Source organism: Leuciscus leuciscus (genome assembly GCF_965113295.1).
Source record: "Leuciscus leuciscus genome assembly, chromosome: 25".
In the NCBI taxonomy this organism is placed as follows: Eukaryota; Metazoa; Chordata; class Actinopteri; order Cypriniformes; family Leuciscidae; genus Leuciscus; species Leuciscus leuciscus.
In genome coordinates this window covers 18246258-18265250 of record NC_138724.1, presented here as the reverse complement: position 1 = coordinate 18265250, position 18993 = coordinate 18246258, and the positions used below count along the sequence as shown (strand labels likewise).

Sequence of the window (18993 nt, the reverse complement as noted above, 5' to 3'; positions counted from 1 at the left end):
AGTTTAGAATCGAGAGACAATAACTTTATATGTTCTGCACTTTGCAGACCTTTTACATTCACAAACAGCTATATTACTCACTGCATGAAAGGTACTATTCGAAAAAGCATAATGGGGGCATTTTAAGCATTTTATTCAAACAGAGAATTTGATATGATGTGGATCACATGCAGTAGTGTGGGGAAGTATATACAAGGATATTTAATAGCTTTCTTTTCAACTGAAAGATGATGTAATTTAAAAAAAGAACATAATTACATATCACTACTCAATTCCTTAATTTAATTAGGAAATTTTGTTTTATTTATTTAATATACTGGAAGGCCACTGTCCTGCAGACTCCAGCTTGCTTCAACACTCCTGTCTGGAAGTTTCTAGAATACCCAGTAAGACCTTGATTCGCTGCTTTAGGTGTGTTTAACTGTGGTTGTAGAGTAAAACGTTGCAGGACAGTGGCCCTCCAGAAGCAGGATTGGACACCTCTGATTTAAAAGAAAGAATTTCACATTGTTTTACACAAACATCAGAAACCTGTGGTCTGTTTTGGTCTTAGAACTCGAAGTATACTTCGAAATGTAATGAGAAAAGCACTTAAAAACATTGCTCTTAAGGTGTGGTCACATTTAACGTTGATAATTCGTTCAGTACAATAGGAATCCACTCAATCAGGAATTTAGTTTGTGAGTGAAGGATTTCCCCACGCAGATTTCGCAATGGGTTCAGGTTGGCCATGCAAATTTGCAAACTGAAAGCTGATTGGTTTGGCTTCTGTGTGAGCTGTGTTTTCATACATCCCTACGCTATTGGCAATAGACGATTTGTGAAATTTCGCTAATGTGACCACAACTTTAGAAGAAAGCTTGCAGATCTTCAAGCAATTTGTCATTAATATAAATAAACAGAGTCTAAAAGAACATTTCCAATCACTTTCTCACCAGTTTGCCTGTTATAAACGCATGAATCAGCTGAATGAGAAAGGAGAACTCCAGTCATAGATCGATTGTTTTATAGCTCTTCATTAAAACTTGCTATTATTGATTGATTCGATGCAGACTAATTGCATGTATTGGGGGATGTTTTCCAATACGGTTCTTCAGAAAGTGCTGGAGGGCTATTAATACTAGCTGTAGTTCCTGGCAGTCCAGAGGGATACTTGTGAGGCTGGATACAGTTTCAGCTGCATCTGAGGGTCAAACATCTGTGTCTCCCAGTACTGTTACTGAGAAGACTGAGAAATGATGCACACAATGTTCAGCTGTATCGCATACGTCTACATACCAGCTACAGTATCAGATTTATTACTGAGATACTTAATGGTTCATGGCCAGAATTCGCTTTGGTTGTCCAGGGGGGGAAAAAAATCAGCTTTTTATTTTATCACTCATTTCTGTTGTGTAGAAAAGATGTAGAAAAGATTGAGTAGTATGTAGCCTATAGCTATATAAATATATAGCAGCTTTCAAAAAAGCAGATAAAAAATTATATCACTCAGTAATTTTTTTTTCTGTTTTACTGTCAAGAAACTATTAGTAATATATATTTAAAATTTATTTTGAAACATACGTTTCTTCGTAATTCTTCATCCACACCACTAGGTGCCACTATAAGCCCAAAACGACTGCATAGTGCAACAAAAAATACTGAATGCACTTTTTAAGGGTCGTTTTTGCAACAAGAAAAATAACATTAGGAATCATTTTCATTATAAAAACTCACTTTTACCTCGATTATGATTTTGCCTCAGAAATGAGAGGAACGTAAACCTCCAATAAACCACCTAACCAAAATAAAATGACATTTGAGAAAATGTCCTTTGTTCACTCACATTTAAAACTGACCCTTTCATGTTGAGCAGGACACAGTTCAGGGCTTCCTTCCTTCCAGCAGATCCGATCGCAGCTGTAGACGGCAGACGTCGTGTGTCTGAGGCTAAAAAGGGCAAGTCTTAATCAAGGACTGTAATCATAATCCGGAAAGAGTCAGGAGAGGAACAGAGCATGCAGAAGAGATACCTTCCAATATCCCGGATCTCCAGTCTCGGGTTTCACCACCACCACCCCTTGCCTCATGCCATGGTCGCCTATCAGCAAAAACATGGTCATCAAACTCAACTGACACCCTGCTAAAACTGGTGACCATCAAACCCCAAGAACTGGCGCAATGCCTAGCGTCGTATTCACTTTCTATGGAGGAAGCCTTGATCTGCAGTAGCGTAAGGTGTTGAAGTCAGCAGCAACTTAGCACTGTTTCACACTATGAACCTGCTGAGCTTCAGTAGCAGGTGTTTCTTAGCTTGTTTTGACACGGCCATTTTTCAGCTTAAATGTAGTAATTAGGTGTTGTTGCAAACCATCTATCATGCTCCATTTAGGTCACATTAGAATAACTACATGAAAATGGGTTAATAATGTTTAAGAAAATTATAATTGAATAGAACATCTCTCGGCAGCCTTCAACCTATCATATGAAGCTATCAATCATCACGCATAAATCAGTCTCTGTCACATCTGACTGAGAGGACAGATATATTAGCTATAGTAGTTGCTAGTTAAGTCTTATGGTTAATAATAAAAGATATTTAATGGAATTTCCCACCCATCTTTTTTTTTTAAGAAATAATTATAAATAAACTGCTTATTTGTCATCTGTGGAACTTAATAGTCCAATTTTCATTTGCTTTGGTTGTCCAGAAAAAAAAGAAAGAAGCCTGGACATTCACTTAATGACATGAGGGTGAGTAAACGAAATAATTTTAGAATGACCTATCTCTTTAAAAAAGGAATGTAACCTCACATGCAAATCAACTACTGAGCCAAAACATACTTGTGTATGTGAATGAGTACAAATTTGCCCCACTATATATACACACACACATATACACACACACACACACACACGTTTTTTAAGGTACTATCACACACAGGGGATGATGAAAGTATTATGTTCTCTGTTGGACAAGAGTGTGTAATATAAGTTGATAAACTAAACAGAGTTTCATTCTCGAAATTCATCTGAGCTTTATTTAGCAACGGGAAAGACTCCTATACTATTATATACCAGTATACACAACTGCACAGAAGCAGTGAGAAACTTTCATTGAGGATTAGCGGGTCGCAGCTCCATATAAGATCTTTGAAATTTGAGGGCTTAAGGGTTGTCATACCTGAACACATGTTACATTTCTTGGATGTACCATCACACCATTACACACAACAAGGTGAAACGTGAGCCCTGATTCCTCGGGGAGCCTGACGGCATCTGAACATTGCAGGAATTCCACACTGACGTTTGGGTGTGAATTGAATGATGATATCTCGTCCCATAGGGCTGTCCTTCACTCACATGACCAGTGCTGGTGCCTTTTATTAAGGTGGCAAATTGCATTCTGTCAGCATTTTCCTCTCATGGGAATCCCTGGCCTTTCTGCCTTGAATAGAGAAATTGTCCTGTTTATGGGATATCTCTAAGATTCAATCTACTGTTACTGATTGCTTGGAAACGCCTAACTGATTTATCATGTCTGTTTATATATGCAGAGTTATTTTTAATGTCGGGAGCAGCAACAGTGTTGTGTAATTTATTAATAAAGAACACAAGAGGTACAGCTGCAGCTATAACCAAGTTACTATAATACTCTATAAAAAAATGTTGGTTTAACTTAAAAAAGTAAGTTAGCTGGTTGCCTTCATTTTGAGTTCATTGAAATAAAAAATGTTAGTCAATACAATGGTGATTGGTTTAATAAATAGAAACTCCAAATATGATGTTATCTGAATCACATTAATTATCTAAGCTGATTTGACAAAAGATAAAAATTTGTGATAAATCATAAGTGATATCGAAATCATTAAATCCAACTTACTATAATTGATAAGATAGTAAAATAGCTTGCCTTTTAGAAAGAATGAAAAAACCCTTTCCATTTCTGCTGGTCTAATTAAACGTTTGGTGTTCACCAAAATGGTCAATTTTGTTATTTGGCATATGTTAGTAATTTTGCATACTGATAAGAACCACTGATGTAGATAGAGGACTGGCTCAGCTAAATATAAAGATATCATTAGCACAGGTCTAGCCAGCAAACAAAAGCACAGAATAACCAAGACGGCTGTTCCAGACATGCTTCCAGCACACAGGTGTCGGAGGTGTGATGATCTCTCTCTCTCTCTCTCTCCCTCCACATCACTCAGCACCAATGAACATGCATGATCACATTTCTACTTGAGCCTCTGTATCACTTTTTATTGTAAACCTGTGGTAAAACATTGATGCTTGGGTTTTAAATATTCAAGGAAACTGCCAGCAAAAAGTCTTTCTGATTAGTTTTCTGATAAAACTTCCATTTGTTGGTGGAAGCAGATTTTGTACAGGCATTTAGCCTGGCACCTGCCCGTTTAAAGCCCTGGCTCGCACTGGCCCGACAGTGGAAACATGGCTATTGGTGTTAGCTGTAAAGTTGTACAGTTGTACAGTGTAACGGCTGCTAACGCCTGATCCAGTGCGAGTCTTCTCACTTCAAGAGGACCCAGATCTGAACAGCACTGAAACTGTTCTTTTGGGTGTTAAATAAACTGTTAGGAACCATTTTGAATTTGCTAACTATTTGTATGAGTGTGTGTGTGTGTGTGTGTGTGTGTGTGTGTGTGTGTGTGTGTGTGTGTGTGTGTGTGTGTGTGTGTGTGTGTGTGTGTGTGTGTGTGTGTGTGTGTGTGTGTGTGTGTGTGTGTGTGTGTGTGTGTGTGTGTGTGTGTGTGTGTGTGTGTTCGGTGAGAGAGAGAGAGAGAGAGAGAGAATGAGTGAGTTTGTTAGGGGTGAGTGTGTGTGTATTTATAATTACAATGTACTTGACAAATACAATGAACAATCAACATCAAGCTTTTCGGTCTTCAAATTACAGGTTCTAAAGTTCAAACCAGCCAAGGCGCATTGCTTCAGTTACAGTTTGCCAATCACAGTCAGCCCACCCTCTGCTGTCTCAAGCAGTCTGAGTTACTATATCTGTTCCAGCTCTCGGCTGAGCGTGTTGGCAGTATGACTTTCTATTCCCTTACAACAATAAACCGGGTTTGAATAGTTTTTAGAAGGTAGTAAAGTTTCATAAGTTAGTTAGGGCTCGATCTCCGTCAGGCTGGAGCTATCGGATCCCCAAAACTGGTGGAGTGGCGGCAAGTCGAGGAGGAACAACAGGCAAAACTCTCGAGGGGCAAATATGTCCCGAGAGAACCAGGATGAAAGCGTGGACCACGCTGACCCCCCCTTCCAGGACGTCTGTGAAGTGGAGTGCCCTGACCAGGACTGCTGCGAGCTCGTCACCATCAACATTTCAGGTCTGCGTTTCGAAACGCAACTTAAAACACTCGCAAGATTCCCGAACACGCTGCTAGGAGACCCGATGAAAAGGATGCGGTTCTTCGACCCGTTGAGGAACGAGTTCTTCTTCGACAGAAACAGACCCAGTTTTGATGCGATCCTGTATTACTACCAGTCAGGTGGGAGGCTTCGAAGACCCATCAACGTGCCGGTTGAGATTTTTATCGATGAAATCAAATTTTACGAGATCGGTGATGACGCCATCCAACATTTACAAGAGGACGAGGGTTTGCAGAAAGAAGAAGAACGGCCCATGCCGTCCAGTGAGTTTAAGCGTCAAATCTGGCTGCTGTTCGAGTATCCTGACAGCTCAGGAGCAGCCAGAATCATTGCTATAATATCTGTAATGATCATCTTGATATCCATTGTTATCTTCTGTCTAGAAACTTTGCCAGAATTTAGAGAGGATGATCGTGTGTTCAATAACCACCTTGCGCCGAACGGAACGACTTCAGGAAAAAAAAGTCTGTTCATGGATCCATTCTTCTTGTTGGAGACGATCTGCGTCGTTTGGTTTTCCTTCGAACTGTTTGTAAGGTTTCTTGCATGTCCAAGCAAAGCTGCCTTCTTCAAAGACATAATGAACACCATAGATATTGTGGCTATTATTCCATATTTCATTACTCTAGGTTTAGACCTTTCCGAGGCCGAGGCAAACTCACAACAGACCACGTCCCTCGCCATACTGAGAGTTATCCGCTTGGTTCGCGTCTTCAGGATTTTCAAACTCTCACGGCACTCCAAGGGTCTCCAAATTCTCGGTCAGACCCTACGAGCGAGTATGCGAGAACTCGGACTACTGATATTTTTCCTTCTCATCGGCATTATATTGTTCTCCAGTGCGGTTTACTTCGCCGAAGTGGACGACCCAGAATCTTCTTTTACTAGCATCCCTGACGCGTTCTGGTGGGCGGTTGTTACCATGACTACAGTTGGATATGGCGACATGTATCCCGTCACCATTGGAGGCAAAGTTGTTGGATCAATGTGTGCCATTGCAGGAGTTCTTACAATCGCCCTGCCGGTACCGGTAATCGTGTCGAATTTTAATTATTTCTATCACCGAGAGCACAACGCGGATGAGCAAGAGGAATACACGCACGTGACCTGTGGCCGCCCGTTGCCTTCGCTATGTGACCGAAATAAAAGCGACAGTAAACCCTCTCTCGTGATATCAGAGCATTCAAACGAAGACGACTGGAATTCATCAAGCGTATCAAATTTGAATCCATCAGAGGAACATACAGACAAACTCACAGATGTATAAGAAATCCCAAAAGAGCTTTAATGTGAGTATCACATTCTGTGCGCGTACGTTCGGGGATCTTGTTGCTAGGGTTCCAACTCTAGATAATGACTGTAGACAAGTCAATATATGTGCCTGACATCACATTGGTTGAATTCTAAATTAGTGTTCTAAGTTCCTAAGTCGAGAGAAGCTTTGTGTAAACAGAAAAATATTTTTCCTCATGTTCAGGTGGACAGCGCCGCTCAAACTTAACTCTTTCCCCAACCAGTGACGGAAATTTCCGGCTTTCTGTGTTTTCACTGTTATACGGTAGGGGGCGCTATGCCACGTCTTCTGAAAGAGTACAATATCTGATCAAGCAGCAGAAACAATCCATATCATTTGTAAACATGTGCATATGTAAAATAACGTTCAATCATCAACATTAAACAACATATAAATCAAAATGAAATGTTGACCCAGGACGCGCTATAGGACTGTGAAGCTTTGGGGGTGTTGATGGACTGTTTTGAATCCCAGTGTAGTTTTTGACAAAAACGCTTTCACATGAAACTTTAGTGAAAATAATCAAAAATGCTCTCTCTGGCTGGCAACTTTTTTCAAAAACGCTTGTGGGGAAAGAGTTAAAATGACCAATGTGATATTATGGGTATCAATCGCCCCCTTGCGGCGGGGTTAGGGATCTAGAGAGTCCTACAGCTAGGACTCCACCTATCTGTCACCACCTGATGTTACTTCTGATTGCAGGATGCAGCAGATGTATGAAGGCATTTCTTCTCTATAAAGAAGACAGAAGTTCATATGATCTTCGTAAAAACATGCAATATGTGTGCATTATAACCTTTTATGTCCGTGGTTGTTCGTCAGGGAAGGAAAAATATGAATTAGAAAGGAATGTAACAGCAAAGCTGATACAGTTGACTTTTTTCATTTGCCTATTTATGTGCAAAATGCAAATACATACTGTAGCCTATGTGAAAATATTATAGCTTTCATTGTGACGTAAGTGCGTCATCAAACCTGATTGTTGTCTGACAACAGGTGAAGAGGAACTTCCAAATTTAGCCAAAATATCAATGAAAAACAAAATTAATGAAGGATGTAAAAATGTTTACTCACAGACTGCCACTGATTTTTGTAATATATTGTAATATATTTGTAATCTAGAACTTATTTAAATATTTATAAATTGATTTAAGCTTTGTTTAAGCCTTCATTATGTCAGTGCCTTATGAGATATTGCTCTTAAAATATCTCAGTAATCTCTGCCTTGTGCTTTATGTGTGCTTTGAAAATGCAAGAGTTGTTGTTGGCACATGTTGCCTTTGCTCAGGATGAAATGTAATTGAATGGTCTGACACTTGTTTCCTTAACATTTGTTTTGATTTGTTAACCTGCCCACATGACAGCATCAGACCAAGTCAAATAACTATTTTTCTAACTTATTAATGAGGTAAGAATGAACTTATTTTTGGTAAATAAATAATTTGTCACATTCATATTAGACGTTTGTTTTCATCATTTTTTCACTAGAATTGTAGCTTGTTACCTTGAATAATATTTCTGACTAAGCATAAAATATATCTATATATAGGCCTATATATGATAGCAATGGTCCAAGAAACACTTGCAATTTAACTAGATTAACTAGAAAGTGAAGTGGAGGCATGCAATTATATGTCTCCAAAATAAAGATGAAGTAATTTGGTCATGGTCAGTTTAAACAGAGAGATGAAACACTTATAAAACTGCACAATTACTCCATCAATAATGTATAACAGGTGGGATCTATGACACTTCAGACAGCTCTGATTAATGACAACCTATGCATTTATGTTGATTGAACTAATCACTGCTCACTGAAAGTAGGCCTACATGTATTGAGGGGAAGTCATTGAACGGGAAAGTGAAGGGAGGAAAGGGCTGCCCATTTCTTATTCATGATATTTAGCAGTTAAGAGCTCACTGCAGCTGCTGTTCTAACAGTGCCTGATAATAAAAACGGTTGTGCTTGTACTCTGGTTGGCTGATTTGGCTGATGATTTATGTGAAACAAATGAGTAGATCAACTGGATATACTAAGTTTCATGAGTTATCTTATACATTTTAGCCTATATTTATTTATAATTGTATGTATCTTTTTATTCAGGCTTTTCCCTCCCTTAATTGTGTTACATGACACTAATGGGAAGATGTCATGCACAGATCAATCATTCCTGTGGTGTTTACATCGTTTGGTGATGTTTGTATGCCACCTACTGGTGAATAGGAGGAATCATCACCGTCTACAGACGTGGAGTTATGTCAATTTAATTAAGGAAAGTATTAGCCTATTACTTTCTTTATCAGAATTATCGGATGATGTAATAATACTTTCCTTAATTAAATTTATATATAGGCTACAGTATATATATCAGTGAGGTTTATTAAATACATTTAAGTTTATTTAGTTTAAAGCTTTCTGTAATGAACATATATTTTCAATTTCTGAACATATCTTGGTGGTGGAACTATACACAGATTGTAAAATAAAATAATAATATAAAATATAAAATAAATAAAATGACAGAAAATCTTGAAATGTTGAGGTAAATAAATTATAATATTTAAATATATAATAATAAATAAAATGACAGAAAGTCTTGAAATGTGTACGTAAATAAAAAAAAATTTATATCTTAAAAATATTTATAATATTTTATTATTATTATTGCAATATTGTAAATATAATTTATTTTCAAAAATATATATATATATATTATTTATTTTATTTATTTATTTTGTAGAAAAACATTAAAGGATAGGCTCAAATAACTGGCACATGTCAACTGCATCTTAAAATGATTTCTCTTTTCTGTCATTAACTTAAATATCAGTGCTAGCCTATATTCTTGATATATTTGTGAATTCTATATTGTTAGGGTATAGTATAATATTGTGTATTCTATACATTTGTGAATTATAGAGAGTGGTTTTCTAAATTACCAAAATGTTAAACAAGCAATTCAAACATGTCAAGAAAAAAAAAATCCAGTTAATTATTTAGAGAAAAATGTTTTGTTTTTTTGGGAGGGGGGAAAGCCTATTATTGGCGTTTGCTGAAAAGAGCTCTAACCGAGGTGCTGCACAAACCGCCGTCCGTCCAAGTACATACACCCACGTTATTCTATAAATATTCCAACCCCCGCACGATCTAGTCTCCCATCAACACGCATGGAGCTGTGAGGCTCTATAACTCTTTTGGGTGGAAAGAAGTCGCAGTATTGCACGAAGAAGAGCACTTTAGAGAAGCCGTCTTTTTATTGTGGTTATTGGTTAGTGTGGTCAGTTAAAGTATCTGTGCACATTAGTGCTCGGCGAATCAGATACTGCGCCAGTGTTGGCACATAAAAGCTCTCGCGCATTGCGTGGACCAGCACTTGTGGCCACGCATTGCGTCGAACCCCTCCCCCATACTGTCCTACCCCCCTCTCCCGCTCCTCGTTCTCCCATGTGCAATACAGTGCAACAATATGTTGGGCATGATTAAGGAATTATTCCCTCTCCCCTTATTGATCTCCTCTTTAAGAAGCCTTTCGCTTCCATACACCCCTGTCAGTGTGTCCAGATAAAACAGACCGCTCGTCATCTTGTCTACTCGTAAGAGGGAAATTTTGCTGATGCAGTAATGTCTGGAAATGGTATGGTTCGCTTTTGCCCCCTTAATGTATCTCCCGCCTGAGCTGAGCTGCAGCATTACAATTTCTCATGCAGTATAAGCCATTTACACCAAGGTGCCGCCGCACGAGCATGAGCGGAGGGAGGACGTTGCGGCTTCATGTTTTCTTTTAGCCTTTTTTCCCGCTTCTTGTATTTTATCCCTCGTTTAAATTGAATGTGAAGCTTTGTAATACATCTCAAAGCCATATTTCTGTCATTATAGCGTCGCGTGCGAATGTCGTGAATCATTTCATTTCATTATGGATGTGAGATTTATGGACGAACATTTTGAAAGTGAGAAAATGTAAAGAAGCTTTTACAAGGGCATTTTCTACAACAAAAGAGAATCGAGGGTGCATTACTGACAGGAGACTGCCGGCAGAAGACGCATTCCTTCAGTAGCGAGGTGAGCATCATAACTGCATGTATCAGCCTGAAGTGAAAGTCATTTTCATGTTTTCCTATCAATTTATGTACTCAAACTTACATCTAAGCTATTCAATAATATGTTTCCCTATATATATATATAGTGAGAAGTAGACTGCATGTATGTGGTGATGGAGCAAAAGTGACAGTGTCCTGTCACATCTTTTCAATAACCTAAATTAGCATAATGATTCAGAATTGTGCCCTTAAGGCTGTGCACTTCTGTGATATATACATACAATAACAAGTAAATAAATAAATAAGTAGTGTGAACTTGCTGAGCTAGCAAATATCGCCGCTGTTCGATCCATTTTTCTCTGACTCGGTGACAGAGGCAGCCGTAGTGGATGCAGTGGAAGGGAGCGATGGTCGAATCAGTGACAACCGCAGTGGGGCCACACTGAGGAAAGATCAAGTCATACCATATACCCGGGGATCGAGATAGATTTAAGGGTCTGGAATCAGAGCAAAGTAAGGAAAGCGACGCCTTGGGAGGGCAATTGGATGTCTACTCAATTAAATTAACTCCTGCGGAGCTCCAACTTTGACCTGCAGGATGACAGTCGTGGCTGGGGACAACATGGATGAGACCTCTGCCGTGCCGGGACATCCGCAGGACACGTACCCTCCTGACCACGATGATCATGAATGCTGCGAACGGGTGGTCATCAATATAGCGGGGCTGCGCTTCGAGACCCAGCTCAAAACTCTCTCCCAGTTTCCAGAGACTCTCTTAGGTAACCCAAAGAAGCGGATGCGGTATTTTGATCCCTTGAGAAACGAGTACTTCTTCGACAGAAATCGTCCGAGCTTTGATGCCATCCTCTACTACTATCAGTCCGGTGGAAGACTGAGAAGGCCGGCAAACGTCCCATTGGATATGTTCTCGGAAGAAATTAAGTTCTATGAACTTGGGGTCGAGGCGATGGAGAAGTTTCGTGAAGATGAGGGCTTCATCCGTGAGGAAGAGCGGCCCTTACCAGAGCGTGAGTTTCAACGGCAAATCTGGCTTCTGTTCGAGCATCCCGAGAGCTCGGGGCCGGCCAGAGGAATTGCTATCGTATCTGTTATGGTCATTTTAATTTCCATTGTCATTTTCTGTTTGGAGACTTTACCTGAACTGAAAGAGGACCCTGCAGGGCGGATACAGATTATAGGCAACACCACCTTCTACTACAAACCAAACATCCTGACCGATCCCTTCTTCATTGTAGAGACCCTCTGTATCATCTGGTTTTCATTTGAATTGATAGTCCGCTTCTTTGCTTGCCCGAGCAAAGCGGCTTTCTTTAAGAATATGATGAACACCATTGACATCGTGGCCATCATCCCCTACTTCATCACCTTGGGCACAGAGTTAGCGGACGAGCCGGACGGAAAGGAGGGAAAGGGCGAGCAGGCAACATCACTGGCCATCCTCAGGGTGATCCGTCTGGTCAGGGTGTTCAGGATCTTTAAACTATCCAGGCACTCCAAAGGCCTTCAGATTTTGGGGCAGACCCTCAAAGCCAGTATGCGAGAGCTTGGATTGCTTATTTTCTTCCTCTTCATTGGCGTCATATTGTTTTCCAGTGCTGTGTATTTCGCAGAGGCCGAGGAAAAAGGGTCCTACTTCACCAGCATCCCTGACGCGTTCTGGTGGGCGGTTGTGTCGATGACTACCGTAGGCTACGGGGACATGGTGCCAGTGACTATAGGGGGCAAGATCGTGGGTTCCCTGTGCGCCATCGCCGGTGTGCTGACCATTGCCCTCCCCGTGCCTGTCATTGTGTCCAACTTCAACTATTTCTACCATAGAGAAACTGAAGGAGAGGAGCAGGCCCAACTCCTCAACGTGAGCAACCCAAACATCGCCTCTGATTCCAACTCCAGTCGTCGCAGCTCCTCGACCGTCAGCAAGTCAGAGTACATGGAGATAGACGGAGACATAAACAACAGCATCGACAACTTCAGAGATGCCAACCTCAGAACTGGCAACTGCACTACCGCTAATCAGAACTGTGTGAACAAAAGTAAGCTGCTAACCGATGTTTAGAGACACAGTAGAAAACTCAGTCAAGTACTGACTGGTCACATATGAATGCTTACTTTACCTCCTCTCGTGAGCCCTTGCAATGCGAATATCTTTACAATGCAGACGAAAGAAAAATACTACACCAAAACATATAGAACATAACTGCAGCAAATGAGGCAGATGATTCAGTATATACTTAGTCTAATACATTTCCAAAGAGGATGATTCAGAAAAAAGCCTCCACGAGCACCTAGCTAACGTCCACAGGCACTGAAGGACTCTCGACGATGGGATTACTAAAAAATCACGCATGGACTGTAGACTACATTTCAGCAAGCTGCACACTGCATCCGGGAAAATGCATAAAAGACCAAGTGCAGTGTGCGGTGGACACCTCGTCCGTAGGTGGTCTTCCCCAACTGACCAGCAAAGCACCTTATAATGAACAAGACTTATCTTCTGCTGGGATGCTACGGAGGCCAAGGTCATCGCCTCATGGACATCCGCATTGCTGCTATTTTCCAGCAGATGCTGTAATTTAGATATCACCAAGTGATTAAATGCCATGACCTTTAGATATAAGACAGCACAATGCCGAAAGAGGAGCCTCATAGTTAGCATGTTTAGATTATCCTCGTTTTGATATTGGCATGCGTCGGACATTACCTCATGACGATAGGACACCTGTTCCTGTTTTGCTTTTCTTTTGCATTCGGTTCCATCAGCTCCCCCTCTCCATCAACCTCCTTATTTGTCGCCATGAAAAGTGCACTAGTGTGTCATGATTTGAGATGCTTATCATTTAGGTGTATTTAAAGACTGAATGTTTAACCTTACGGGAAACAGAATCTTAATGATATCATAGCATGTCAAAAGAACCTGCATTATGGCCTACTCAACTAAGGTACTGTGTATCCTAGTATATTTAATGCATGACATCGGTATAACAGCTTGTTGCAATTGAGATACCTCATAAGGGTGTCGTTGTTACAATCAGGGAAACTAGGGACGTTGATTCCTTGACATTTTCTGAAATGTGACAAAATATATATGCAAGCCCCAACGCTGGGATGCAAACTTTTCAATCTAAAAAGTAGTCAAAGACACAGAAAAAGAACTATCAAGATACTATCAAATGCATATACTCATAATAAGCGCACCTGTTAAAAAAAAAAAAAAGAATATAACTTAAATAGTGCAGTGCATGGGCATTCTCTCTCTCTTTGAGAAAAAAAAGAAAACTATGGGCAATTATACTACACGCTTCCATTTTGCGATCAAATTTAGGATTTATGAAATCAAAAATCGCTTAATTTATCTTAGCAGGATGCAAAAGAGAACATGGCAGAATTACTCATATTAGTTGCTAGTGCCTTTGACCCTCTCAGCAACCGGACAGGTGAAAGTGCCTCAGAGTAACTGGAGTTTTGGGCAGGGCAAGGGAACAATATCTGCTCTAGAACTGTCATAATGTATGTTGAGGCTGGTCATTACAGTGTATTCGGAGTGCTTTTCATTTTTATTGTTGTTTTGCCGAACGTGACACATGGTTGTCAGGCACAAACTCAAACATTTTCTGTGTTTTCATATGACAGCTGAGCTTGAGTATGAAATCAGACATATGACTTTCACATGACGGGACCTTTTAGAGTTTTCGATCTGCCTTTCGTTGTGGTTTTGATTATGTTGTGCCATAATAAAGAGTCTACCTCAGTGAGGTCGCCGCACAGCTCACTGCAGAGCAGAACATGAGATACATAAGAGCCTGTGAAGTGTGATGATACGGCAGAAATAATACACTTAGTGTGCCCTAGAATTAGCCTTTTTTCAAGCACTTACAACAAATTTCAACAATGCGCCCGTCCCTGACCCCTCGTATCTGTAACGCTCCATTGCTAAGCACAATCAACATTCACTTTGGTTTCTGTTTTGCGATTTAGTCCTGTTTTAAAAGAGAGATCTGGGAAGAGACCACAGCACAGGTTTTCCTAATACCACAGGGTACAAAGTAGATTTTAACGTTTGCATAAAGTATGTCCTCAAAAAGACATGTCTACGTAATGTTAAAAAGTCATGTTTAGCCCATTAGTATAGCAACCTCAAATTAAGACGGTATATTAAGCCTGCACCCGTCCGGGCCATATGCACACAGGTACTGTAAATGACCAAATTTTAATGCAGACTTAATTGATTTATGGAGTGTACTGATGACTTAAACTTTAATGTGAAATCTTGTGTTCATGCTAATGAGGGCTATTTCAGTGCATAGAGCTAAATGCGAAATATTCAAGATTTTCATTTTCCTTGATAATTAAAAAGCGCTTTATGGCCACGATTAAATTAGTCTTTTTGGGTGTAATTTCATTTGACGAACACAAGCAAGTCTGCTAGAGCAGCTCGTAAACAAGTTGCCTGATCATGTGACCTTTATTGATCCTTGAGGTGTGATTGTAATCAAAGGCAAACAGCAGCATTTTACCATTGGGCAGTTTCCTTTAACACTAACATGGGTTTAGTCACCTCTGCTGTAGCTCTGTGCCAGAAAGAAGTTTTCAGGGTTTTATTTATGTGTATTTTGTTTAGAGTTCATAAAATTTCTTCAGCGGAAACAAAAATGGGCTTAGCAAACGTAAAATCATGGCGTTATCTTAACAGGCAACCAATCATGCAACATATTTTATCACAACAATTTCATTTTAATATGGTAAATGAAACATGATGAGATGAGTAAGAACTGTTTCCACTGGGCATGTGAGTGGTGATCAAACCCTATGGTGCTATGCATAATCCTATATTTAATAACTACACCATATATCATAGCAATAGGGATTAAGTGTATTACAGGATTGTCCAGAATGCTTATTTTGATATTTACCAAGGGCTGTGGCAAACAAACTTTTGATAAGAATAGAGATGTAAACCTATTATAATGCAAGAGGACAAACAATTTCCACCAATGATCATTTTTCATGTACTTTATGTTGAGAGACTATAACAAAAAATAAGAAATGTTCCTTTAAGTGGAAGTGTCGCTTCTTTTTCCCTATTGAAGCAAATTATGTTAGTACTGTGGTACTAAGAAGTCTATTTTGCATCTGATATAAGGTGAGGACCGTTTATGAGCAAAATTTGAAAAGAATTATGGCTTAGGAGGTAGGTCTTTTATCAGCCGAGTCTGTAAAGGTGTAAATCCATAGCATACTACATGTTTTAGTTTTATTTCTTTAGATTTGGTTGTTTTGCATTGCTCAGAATTTCCTGACAACAAGCTGAAACCTTATTTCAAGAAGGGATAAAAGGTAAAATACACTGTAGTGGAATAAAAAAATAACGAATAAATGACTGACGTGCCATCATAACTAATACTAAGTTACCCGATGTGAAAGCTATCTGTTGAAAAATGAGGATCCCTAGGTTGTGGCCTTTAGGAGGATGTCAGACATACTTATTTTCTTCACCTGCGTGGCCTCGTCTAGCTATATTACCATGTTACGTCCATGTGGCACTATAGTTAACTGTACTATAACAAACCCATGCCCTTGATAAAACTACAGTAGACTCACAAACGAGTCCATAAGACAAGCCATTACAAATATATAGGAAGATTATAGCTTGTATTATCAATATCATGAAATAAAAAAAAAATGGCATTAGCATCGAAAATGTACTGTACATTGTACTTTTTTTTTTGTAATAACCTTAACTCCATACCGCCATACCAAACCAAAACACAACAGCAACCTAGCAATTGCAAAAATCTGCATGGTGTATGGAAGACTGCATGAGCTTAGCCTTTCAAAACTGAGGATCAACTATATTCTGGTTGCATCATTTTTTTAAGCCCTTGCTGTCATTTGTTCCTAAAGCCATCTTCATTATTTATTCGCCAATGTTATTTTTGTTCCCTTTCGTTTGGGAAAAAGTTCTTTAATCCGTCAAACTCCACTGATCAGATTTCCGTATTCTGTTCATTTTTGTTATTTTGGCTTCATTTGAGATTTTGCCGTTTGCTTTCAGGATGCTGAATGATACAAGTCATGGAATGATGCATTTGACAAAACATTCAATTCCGCCAAAAAACCCAAACTAGAGTCCATACAGTCACTTCTGACCATCTCAGCTACATGTTTATGTTAGACAGATGATGACTCCATGTTAATGGTTGTTCCATGTACATCTGGTCAAACTGTTCATGTCGTCTTTTACATGTTTCTGTACGTTTTTTTAATTATTTTTTAATCTTTGTTATGCTAAATTATTTTTAATGTTGTCGTACATTGACAAAGGCATGGTCTGTGATCTATGCAAGGGTTCTTTTGTTTCTTATGTCAAATATGATTTGATCATACATACAAATCAATAAATTTTTAATTATCAGCTGTCAGGTGTATGTTACTGGTTTTTGGAGGCAGTGGCTGTGGTATATTTTTTAAATGCTATAGCTTTGATAACACAAGTGAATGACACTTTTCATGAGTGCGCAACAATTTTGTGTCCTGTTACTTTTTTTTTGCAAGCATTAGATGCAACAAAATGTTTCATTGTTTCTAGACATGTTTGATAAACTAACATAAAATAAACTTGAAAAGTAGCACATTAAATGCCTGTATCCCCCATAAAATGGGATAAATATCATAATTTTAACATAATCTGTTGAAATGATATTCAATGCTTAGCAGTAAAAACTTTTATCAGTTAAGTCTGTAAAGGTATATTTCCATGTTTTTTTACAATTTATTTTTATTTGGTTGTTTTTCTATTTTTTTTAATCTTGCATAGATTTTTTATATATATTTAATATCATAATTGTACCATAATCTGTTGAAATGATATTCAATGCTTAGCAGTAAAATATATATTTTTTAATTATGAAACCATTTTACTGACCAAAACGTAGTTTATTCATGAATAACAGATATTTTATGCATGATTTTCTGTATTAATATTACATAAAAACTGTGACATGCAGGAAGTGACATAATTCAAACAAAGTAAATAGTATTATTTTAGTGTTTTTTTAGTTTCTTCAGTTGACGGCATTTGCCAAGATCAAACATTTCACTTTGTAACCCAAATTATTGTACGATTTTTTTTATTGTTTTAATGTTATAATTAGCGTTATGCTTATTAAATGACACAAATAAGGGTTTTAAAGGGTTATTTCACCCAAAAATGAAAACATTTTCATCATTTACTCACCCTCATGTCTTTCCAAACCCGCAAGACTTTCGTTCATCTTTGAAAAACAAATGAAGATCTTTTTATTTGTCCCTCCATTGACAGCTTCAAAAAATTCATAAAGAGATCATAAAACAAATCCACATGAATAGCGCGGTTTACACAATTGCTTTATATGATGAACAGATTGAATTTAGGCTATTGATCAGTGAACTCAAACAGAACCTCATTGGCTATCGCACGTCAAGCAAGCATGCTTGAGCTTCCCACAACTGATGTGTGAGTTGATGAATATTGACGATTTATTTCACTGTCCAATTGATGAAAAAGAAGAGTTTTGAACCCTGTTTGTGGAAATTGACAAATATTCAGTCATGATGAAGGACATATGATGAATATCATGCAGTGCTGAACACTTTGTCCTTAATTCAAACTTATCAAAAACATCCTCAAGCAAGGTGACAAAAAAAAAGTGATCAGTGATAATGAGGATGTTTATGGAGATTTCTGTGTTGGTTATGTGTATTGTAACAGAAAGCCCCTAGTCATCCAGCTCACACTGAACAGACATGGCAACAAAAGGATGTGAACGGGCAGTTTACATCGTCAACAAGATGTCTATCTCCTGCTTTCAATCCACCTACCGCCTGCTTTCCTTTATATACACGCACATCAGGCACATTTTGTTTCCCTTGAGAGTGGAAAGCATGATATTGGAGTGTCTTGTGCTTGGAGTACCCTTGCTCTCTCCTCCTCTGCATTGCCCTCTGGAGCTGCAGTTCTCTGCAGGCTGGAGCTGGGGTGGGGTGAGCTGGCATCAGGCCCAGTGCAGTTCCTCTGTCCTGTCCTGTCCTGTCCTGTCCTGTCCTGACCGACCACATGCCTCCTAGTGCCGAGGATCCGAGACTGATCTCCATGTGTTCCCTGTCATAAAGCAGTTTTATCTTGTGGTGTTAAAATCGTTCACATGGATCCTCCAGCTGTGCCATGATGGAGCTGGAAAACTCCACCTCGCAATTAACAGCAGCTCGTGTTTGGGTAATCTCCGCCGTCTGCT

The 18993-nt window shown here is 39.1% G+C and overlaps 2 protein-coding genes across 4 annotated transcripts; both read left to right on the top strand.

Moving 5' to 3' along the window:
- Positions 1-4512: 4512 nt before the first annotated feature.
- Positions 4513-8932, top strand: kcna6a (potassium voltage-gated channel, shaker-related, subfamily, member 6 a). 3 transcript variants are annotated; one of them, XM_082160148.1, is made up of 3 exons: positions 4513-4637; positions 4772-6659; positions 7367-8931. In XM_082160148.1, the coding sequence occupies exon 2, from the start codon at positions 5210-5212 to the stop codon at positions 6635-6637; it is 1428 nt and encodes a 475-aa protein (XP_082016274.1). In that variant the 5' UTR covers positions 4513-4637; positions 4772-5209; the 3' UTR covers positions 6638-6659; positions 7367-8931. The 3 variants fall into 3 exon arrangements, with proteins under 3 accessions (XP_082016274.1, XP_082016273.1, XP_082016272.1); XM_082160147.1 differs by having other exon boundaries at positions 4513-4629; positions 4774-8932; XM_082160146.1 differs by having other exon boundaries at positions 4772-8932.
- A 1237-nt stretch (positions 8933-10169) lies between these two features.
- kcna1a (potassium voltage-gated channel, shaker-related subfamily, member 1a) lies at positions 10170-17613 on the top strand. Its single transcript, XM_082160052.1, has 2 exons — positions 10170-10724; positions 11077-17613. The coding sequence occupies exon 2, from the start codon at positions 11301-11303 to the stop codon at positions 12777-12779; it is 1479 nt and encodes a 492-aa protein (XP_082016178.1). The 5' UTR covers positions 10170-10724; positions 11077-11300; the 3' UTR covers positions 12780-17613.
- Positions 17614-18993: the final 1380 nt, after the last annotated feature.

Excerpts from the sequence above, each read along its gene's own strand:
- kcna1a (XM_082160052.1), top strand. The coding sequence starts at position 11,301 with ATGACAGTCGTGGCTGGGGACAACATGGATGAGACCTCTGCCGTGCCG.
- kcna6a (XM_082160147.1), top strand. The coding sequence starts at position 5,210 with ATGTCCCGAGAGAACCAGGATGAAAGCGTGGACCACGCTGACCCCCCC.